The sequence below is a fragment of the Cetorhinus maximus genome, chromosome 15 (genome assembly GCF_964194155.1).
Source record: "Cetorhinus maximus chromosome 15, sCetMax3.hap1.1, whole genome shotgun sequence".
NCBI lineage: Eukaryota > Metazoa > Chordata > Chondrichthyes > Lamniformes > Cetorhinidae > Cetorhinus > Cetorhinus maximus.
Window position 1 is genome coordinate 80,347,060 of NC_135893.1, and position 9,187 is coordinate 80,356,246.

General features: G+C 46.7%; 1 protein-coding gene across 1 annotated transcript in view; it reads left to right on the plus strand.

Annotated features, from left to right (window-relative positions):
- The window catches only part of LOC144691246 (protein disulfide-isomerase-like), a 43,828-nt gene extending 39,948 nt beyond the window's left edge, over positions 1 to 3,880 (plus strand). The window contains exon 11 of the mRNA XM_078559291.1: positions 3,563 to 3,880. Within this exon, the coding sequence (XP_078415417.1) occupies positions 3,563 to 3,625 (63 nt within the window). The 3' untranslated portion in view covers positions 3,626 to 3,880. The remainder of the gene's footprint in view (positions 1 to 3,562) is intronic.
- Positions 3,881 to 9,187: the final 5,307 nt, after the last annotated feature.

Consider the following 9,187-nt stretch of genomic DNA (forward strand, 5'->3'; position numbering starts at 1 on the left):
TTCAATATGACAATAACATTAAATTTGCTTTGGTTCTGATGGCCCGAGTACGCTTCACCTTTTTTCTTTCTGGTGCAGGGTACGCCAGTTTGTAATGCTGGACGTAAGTGACTGGAAACTTTATTGCACAGACACTGAGTGGACTTTGGGTGCAAATGAAAGGGTCATTTCATACATCCGGGATGGAGGCGGCAGCCCTGGCATGAGGTGGAAGCAGATCTTTGGAAGCATATCTGAAGGAGCGTTGGATCAAGGCGTCCCTGGTGTCCCTGCCTCCCTGGAGGTTACTGAGCTCTGCCTCCATGCCCTCAGCGTTCCCCTGACTGTACTCCTCTTCTGACTCACTACTGGATTCATCATCTGTGGCCAGTGCAGCTGCATCAAGATCCTCTTCCTTCAGTGGGTCCCCCCTTGCCAGTGCCAGATTGTGGAGAGCATAGCATGCAACCACTATCAGTGACACCCACTCTAGGGGGTATTGTAGTGCCCCCCCTGAACGGTCTAGGCATCGGAAGCACACCTTGAGAAGACCTACGGTCCTCTCTACCACTGCCCTTGTGGAGGCATGACTCCTATTGTAACGCTGCTCTGCCTCTGTTCTTGGGTGGCGGAGAGGTGTCATAAGCCACCTTTTCAACGGATAGTCCTTGTCACCCAGTAGCCATCCCCCCATCCAGTTGGCTGGACCACTCAACAGCCTCGGAGTTTCTGAGGATGTAAGCATTGTGGGCGCTGCCAGGGTACCTTGCACAGACTTGCAGAATCTATATCCTGTGGTCACACACTATCTGCACGTTCATGAAGTGGAATGCCTTGCTGTTGATGAAAACACCCAGCTGACCCAATGGCGCCTTGATGGTCACATGTGTGCAGTTGATGGCACCCTGGACATGGGGGGACAGCAAATGTTGCAAAGCCTCTGGCTCACTCAGCCTGGCTGGTTTCGTCCGTACGGTAAAGGGTAAAGTTCAGTACCCGCCTGAGCTTCTGTCACCAGCTTCATGTAACTGTGGACAGCTGATTGGGACACTCCACAAAGATCCCCCACTGGCCCCTGGAAAGAACCGGAGGGATAGAAGTTGAGGGTCACTGTGACCTTCAGAGCCACTGGCATGGGGTGTCCGCCCACACAGTCGGAGGTGATCTCAGGCACAATCATCTGACAGATGGCGGTCACAGTCTCCCTTGAGAAGCAGAGTCTCCTTCAGCATTGCACCTCAGGCATATTGAGGTAGCTGCTTCACTGTCTGTAAACCCTGGCAGCAGGATTTTTGCAGCCCCTTCCATCTTGGACTACCTGCTGGCCCTGCGCCCCTTGTGCCTGCGCCTCTCCTCCCACAGGTCACTTCCCTGTAAGCTGCATTGGGACACCCGGCCTCCTCTCCCTTCTGCCCCTCTCTTCCTCCTCAGAGGAGGTGTCACCAGCGGAGACCACAATCCCCATTACCAGGGTAACGGAAAGCTGTCTGCTCCTGAAAGGGTTCACACGGCCAAAATCCTCTGGGGCCTTGGAGACACCAGTAAGTCCTGAACTGAGTCCTGGAAATGCTAACCTTAAAGCCCTGAACAGAGATGAAGCTCCCAAGTACCAATAAGCAACCAGCGGCAAACTATCTCTAAAACTCCTCACTACTCACACTGGGAATGCTGCTGACACTTTTTATCCTGCCCTTGGATGAGGTTTAGCAAATTGTCAGCTGCCCGCCTGCCCGTGCGACAAGCGCGAAATCACATGGGCAATGTCAAATACAGCTTAATTGCCTCGTAATTGATGGTGGGCGTGGCTCTGACCCTGACACCTGCCGACCGAAATATCGCTCTAGTGCACGATGACATTGGGGCACTCACCCGATGTCATCACGCGCTATTTTACGCTCGAGCGGATTAGGCATGTGACCGCTCGCTCAGCAAAAAACTTTGCCCCATGGTACATTCGAAGTAAAACAGGGGGAGTTTTCCTCAGTATCCTAACAAATAGTCATCCCTCAGCCAAATTCACAAACAGATGACCTAGTCTTTATCTCCTTGTTGTTTGTGGGACTTTGCATTACACAAATTGGCTGTTGCATTTCTTACATTACCACAGTGACCACAATTTAAAAGGACTTCATTGGCTGTAAGGCACTTTGGAACACCCCGAGGTACTGAAGGATGCTATTTAAATGCAGGTTCTTCTGTTATTTGAATAGATGCTCTGAATGATTCAATTCAGTAAATGTGGTGCAATAATGCATTGTTTCGTCTACGTTGATGCCCCAGTGAAAGTCTTAACCAAGACTGAGGGTTTCAACAGATTGGGGGGGGTTAATTGGAAGAAGAGGAGACCTTCTGGACAATAACATGGCATTTTCCCTTCCAGTCAGGAGCACCTCCGAACCACTTCCAGCACCTAATACAACCTTCTCCATGGTAGTCCTAGGAATTGGCAGTAATACAGGCAGTAAACAAAAGAACACCTGCCAGCAGCCAGGACCAGGCCCATTTCCAAAACAAAAACAGAAATACCTGGAAAAACTCAGCAGGACTGGCAGCATCGACGGAGAAGAAAAGAGTCGACGTTTCGAGTCCACATGACCCTTCAACAGAACTGAGTATAGTTAGGAGAGGGGTGAAATATAAGCTGGTTTAAGGTGGGGGGGCGGGGGGGAGAGAGAAGTTGAGGGTGGGGTGATTGTAGGGACAAGCAAGCAGTGATAGGAGCAGATAATCAAAAGATGTCACAGACAAAAGGAACAAAGAGGTGTTGAAGGTGGTGATATTATCTAAGAAAAGTGCTAATTAAGAATGGATGGCAGGACACTCAAGGTACAGCTCTAGTGGGGGTGGGGTGGAAAGACTGACAAGGTATTACAGTTATAGATTTAAAAATAATGGAAATAGGTGGGAAAAGAAAAATCTATATAAATTATTGAAAAAAAACAAAAGGGAGGGGGAAGAAACGGGGTGGGGATGGGGGGAGGGAGTTTAAGATCTAAAGTTGTTGAATTCAATATTCAGTCCGGAAGGCTGTAAAGTGCCTAGTCGGAAGATGAGGTGCTGTTCCTCCAGTTTGCGTTGAGCTTCACTGGAACAATGCAGCAAGCCAAGGACAGACATGTGGGCAAGAGAGCAGGGTGGAGTGTTAAAATGGCAAGCGACAGGGAGGTTTGGGTTTTTCTTGCGGACAGACCACAGGTGTTCTGCAAAGCGGTCGCCCAGTCTGTGTTTGGTCTCTCCAATGTAGAGGAAACCGCATTGGGAGCAATGAATGCAGTAGACTAAGTTAGGGGAAATGCAAGTGAAATGCTGCTCAGCCCATTTCCCCTGTTTGCATATGGATGGGTGGGGCAGGGGTTGGTGGTAATCCTGGTGGGGGAGGGAGAAAGGAATTCTCAGTTAGGACTGTGACATGGCAGCTGGCATCATCGCCCAAATGCATCCTTTTCACCATCGCTCTCCCACCCAATTTTAGGCAGGATCGTGTGGGAATATCCCAACCAAAATTGCCCAATTTCATATTATAACATGTAACAGAATTAAGCCACTGATTAACACATTGGTCTCTTTACTATTCCTTTCACAGAAACGTGGTAAAAAATCAAAAACCACAGATAATACAGATGAAGAAACAAAGGATGAACTTTAATTTTATAAAATGCTGCTGAGTTTCTGTCAATTGTTCATCATGGTTGGAACTGTTTATCTACAGCTGTGTCTTTAGCTGCCCATATTTGGTTATAATAATAGTTACATTATGGGTGACTTATAGTAGTAATGTTGCCTGTATAACCTTAAACTCATCAAAACCCATGTTATTTAACAGGCAAAATAAAACCTTTGGTGGAGAAACTTAATAGGTATTTGGTGTATTATTAGATTTCATTAAAATATCTAAAATATCAAAAGAATTTCTTCAAATAGTATTTTGCTCATTATAGTAGGATCACAACACAGAAATCTGGGGCTGAAATTGGGCTTGAAATCCATATGGACAATATATAAAATGGGTTGCTGATTCACCATCATTGGACAAATACAACCCCTTTAAGTTTAAAAAAAGGACAAACAAGAGGCAGCTGGAATCTAACAAATATCCAGAAATATATAAAGCTAGTATAACATCTTGATTATACCAACCCATGTGCAGTAACCTACAAAAGCAGATAATGACAATGTTGGAAAGTTGCTAAATGGGACACAAGATGCATATGACATCAGAAACAAGCACCTCCCGATTATTATCAGAAGGTGTGGATCTAATCCTGTAATTTGGCTTCTGTACCTGAGGTTCTGACATGTCACCATCACCACCCTTTCCATGACCATGTTATTGTCCTTTTACAACCAGACATCTCTGAAGGAGGAATATGTGAAAAGAAGGAGGAAGTATTACGTTGACCCTGAAGAATTTCTGATGGAATGAAAAGCCATGATAAGCAGTGTTATACTGAATTTATTATTGCAATCTAAAATGTCCTTCAGCTCACCCTTTACTATATTTAACAACAAATGTTATGCTTCTGATTGAGAGCAGGTTTAAAGGAAGAGGCAGTTATGAGGTGTTTTTATGGTCTTAATAGCCAGAATATGTGATTTAAATGTATCAGAGAAGTAGAGTGTAAGCAAACTGCATATTCATGGCTTATTCAAATATTATGATGGAAAGGCAACATTAAACAATTAGTCATAAGTGGTCCTAGTAATGTTAAATCTCTGTCAAAACAATAATTTAGTGATGTAACCATTATTAGCTCTTCTGAAACGGAATGCGCATGAAGTTGCATGGGAAATATCTCCTAAATGTTCTGAAATTAAATTATAAGTGAGGAATGCTAAACTTCCACAATTTTCTAATCTGATATTGGCACCAAAATTGGACAGAAGGTGAAGAGACACTGGATGACAATCTAAAAGCAAGGCATTAAATCTGTTTATTCTAGGGTTACACATCAAACCAGAATATTTAATGAAAATTACCATTGAGAAAGCCCAATGTATAGATTAAGACATCAAAACTAGCATGATGCACTGGACGCACCTCAAAATTCCAAGGGACTGAAATTTTGACCGGTATCCCAGGCATTGCTGCCAAGAGGGAGGGCATAGAAAATGGGGTGGAGGGTTTATTCCAGTGAGATTAAGCCCCATAGAGAGTAGACTAGAAACCTCCAACAGGGGGTCTATGGGTAGATCTGCTATCACGGCCAGCTGTGAAAGGGTGCACCAAGGTAAGTTCCCAACTTTCCCTGATAAATTGCATTCTTGCTACCTGCGTCCAACAGATGCTTTTGATGCTGATACTAGGCCCAGTAAAGACCCCAGAACACGAGGGTGCAGGTAATTGATTTGAGAGGGAATAATTTACCTTCAAAGGAAGCCCAACACTATTTTCTCAGGGCAACTAGAGATAGACAATAAATGTTGCTGATGCCCACATCCCAGAAATGGATTGGAAACTTCTTGAGAGGGAGAGCTCAATGGTTCCTTTGGGAATTGCAGGGCTGGAGTTGCTCTGTTCTGGTGAAATGCTTGCTGGACCAAATTTGCAGAGTTAGAGTGGCATGGGGCTGTTCTCACTTTCCGAGCCTCAGTCAGTGCTCATTCTGCTGATGTGCCCATACAAGTGCAATCCAGCTGATGTAGAGTTGGGGGGAGGGAACCACCTGGTGAACTCAGAAGGCCATTTTGTTGGTTTGGGGGGGTTCTTCTCCAATGGGCGCTCTGTGGCCCATAGAGCGGCTCCACCAGTTTGGGTCCTGTCAGAGCCACTCAGCTCCTGACCTCATTACAGCCTTGGTCCAAACATGGACAAAAGAGCTGAACTCAAGAGGTGAGGTGAGAGTGACTGCCCTTGACATCAAGGCAGCATTTGACTGAGCATGGCATCGAGAAGCCCTGGATTCAATAGGAATCAGAGGGAAAATCTCTATTGGGTGCAGTTATACCCAGCAGAAAGAAAGATGGCTGTTGTTGTTGGAGGTCAATCATCTCAGTACTGGGACATCATTGCAGGTGTTCCTCGTCATCTTCAGTTGCTTCATCAATGATCTTCCCTCCATCATAAGGTCAGAAGTGGGGATGTTCACTGATGATTGCACAATGTTCAGAACCATTTGCAACACCTCAGATACTGAAGCATTCGGTATCCAAACGCAGCAAGACTTGGACAGTATCCAGGCTTGGGCTGACAAGTGGCAAGTAACATATGCGCCACACAAGTGCCAGGCAATGACCATCTCCAACAAAAGAGAATCTAATCATCTCCCCTTAACAGTCAATGGAATTACTATTGCTGAATTTTAAAAATTCATTCATGGGATGTGGGGGTCGCTGGCTAGGCCAACGTTTATTGCCCATCCCTAATTGTCCTTGAGAAGGTGATGCTGAACTGCCTTCTTGAACCGCTGCAGCCCATGTGGAGTAGGTACACCCACAGTGCAGTTAGGGAGGGAGTTCCAGAATTTTGACCCAACGACAGTGAAGGAACGGCGATATATTTCGAAGTCAGGATAGTGAGTGGCTTGGAGGGGAACATCCAGAAGGTGGTGTTCCCATGTGTCTGTTGCCCTTGTCCTTCTAGGTCGTAGCGATCATGGGTTTGAAAGGTGCAGTCTAAGGAACCTTGGTGAGTTCCTACAGTGCATCTTGTAGATGGTACGCACTGCTACTACTGTGCATCAATGGTGGAGGGAATGAATGTTTGTGGATGGGGTGCCAATCAAGCGGGCTGCTTTCTCCTGGATGGTGTTAAGCTTCTTGAGTGTTGTGGGAGCTGCTCCAGGCAAGTGGGGAGTATTCCATCATACTCCTGGCTAGTGCCTTGTAGATGATGGACAGGCTTTAGGGAGTGAGGAGGTGAGTTACTCTCCACAGAATTCCCAGCCTATGACCTGCTCTTGTAGCCACAGTATATATAAGGCTGATCCAGTTCAGTTTCTGGTCACTGGTAACCACCCAGGATGTTGATAATAGTTCAGCGATGTTAATGCCATTGAATGTCAAGGGGCGATGGTTAGACTCTCTCTTATTGGAGATGGTCATTGCCTGGCACTTGTGTGGCACGAATGTTACTTGCCACTTGTCAGCCCAAGCCTAGATATTGTCCAGGTCTTGCTGCATTTGGACTTGGGCTACTTCAGTATCTGAGGAGTCACGGACAGTGCTGAATCCCAGGCTCACAGATGCCAGTCTTCAGCCAATTCGATTTACTCCACATGATATCAAGAAATGGCTGAAGGCACTGGATACTGCAAAGCTATGGGCCCTAACAATATTCTGGCAATAGTACTGAAGGCTTGTGCGCCAGAACTTGCCACGCCTCTAGCCAAGATATTCCAGTACGACTGCAACACTGGCATCTATCCAACAATGTGGAAAATTTTACAGGTATGTCCTGTACACAAAAAGCAGGACAAATTCAACCTGGCCAATTACCGCCCCATCAGTCTACTCTTGATCATGGGTAAATTGATAGAAGGGGGCAAGAAACAGTGCTATCAAGCGGCACTTGCTTAGCAACAACCTGCTCCCTGACACTTAGTTTGGGTTCCGCCAGGGTCACTCAGCTCCTGATCTCATTACAGCCTTGGTCCAAACATCGACAAAAGAGCTGAACTCCAGAGGTGAGGTGAGAGTACCTGCCCTTGACATCAAGGCAACATTTGACAAAGTGTGGCATCAAGGAGCCCTAACAAAACTGGAGTCAATGGGAATCAGGGGGAAAACTCTCCACTGGTTGGAATCATACCTAGCACAAAGGAAGATGGTTGTGGTTTTTGGAGGTCAATCATCTCAGTCCCAGGACATCACTGCAGGTGTTCCTCAGGGTAGTGTCCTAGGACCAACAGCCTTCAGCTGCTTCATCAATGACCTTTCTTCCATCATAAGGTCAGAAGTGGGGATGTTCGCTGGTGATTGCACAATGCTCAGCACCATTCGCGACTCTTCAGATACGGAAGCAGTCCATGCCCAAATGCAGCAAGACCTGGACAATATCCAGGCTTGGGTTGACAAGTGGCAAGTAACATTTGTGCCAGGCAATGACCATCTCCAACAAGAGAGAATCCAACCATTGCCCTTTGACATTCAATGGCATTAACATTGCTGCATCCCCCACTATCAATATCCCAGACACTGCATTGAACCAGGATTAATCCCCTGGCTTGGTGGTAATGGTAGTGTGGGGGAATATGCCAGGCCATGAGGTTACAGATTGTGGTTGAGTACAATTCTGATGCTGATGGCCTACAGGCCTCATTTTTGCCCAGTCTTAAGTTGCCAGATCTGTTTGAAATCTATTCCATTTAGCACGGTGGTAGTGCCATGCAACATGATGGAGGGTACCCTCAATGTGAAGACAGGCCTTCATCTCCGCAAGGACTGTGCGGTGGTCACTCCTACCGATACTGTCATGGACAGATGCATCTGCGGCAGGCAGTTTGGTGAGAATGAGGTCAAGTATGTTTTTCCCTCTTGTTGGTTCCCTCACCACCTGCTGCAGACCCGTTTAGCAGCTGTGTCCTTTAGGACGCGGCCAGTAGTGGTGCTACCGAGCCGCTCTTGGTGATGGACATTGAAGCCTCCAACCCAGAGTACATTCTGCGCCCTTGCCACCCTCAGTGCTTCTCAATATGGAGGAGTACTGCTTCATCAGCTGAGTGGGCTGTTGGTGGTGGGGGGAGGTGGGGCAGAAGGGGCACGGTACATGGTAGTCAATGGTGGTTTCCTTGCCCATGTTATACCTGATTGCATGATACTATATGGGGTCCAGAGTCAATGCTGTGGGCTTCCAGGGCAACACCCTCCCACTGTATACCACTGTCCCACCACCTCTGTCCTGTTGATGGGACAGGACATACCCAGGGATGGTGATGCTGGTGCCTAGGACATTGTAAGACATGATTCCATGAGTCTGCCTTTGTCAGGCTGTTAGAGTAACTAATCTGTGAGACAGCTCTCTCAATTTTGGCACAAGACCCTCCCCCGCCCAGGCGTTAGTGAGGTGGACTTTGCAGGGTTGACAGGGCTAAGTTTACTGTTATCATTTCTGGTGTCTAGGTCAATGCCAGGTGGTTCCATTCCTTTTTGAATTTCTAATGGTATAATTCTTCCCCCCTGCCCCCCTACCTCAGCTGATGAATCAATACTCCTCCATATTGAGGAGCACTGAATGTAGCAAGCATAGAATATACTCAGGGTGGGCACTTCA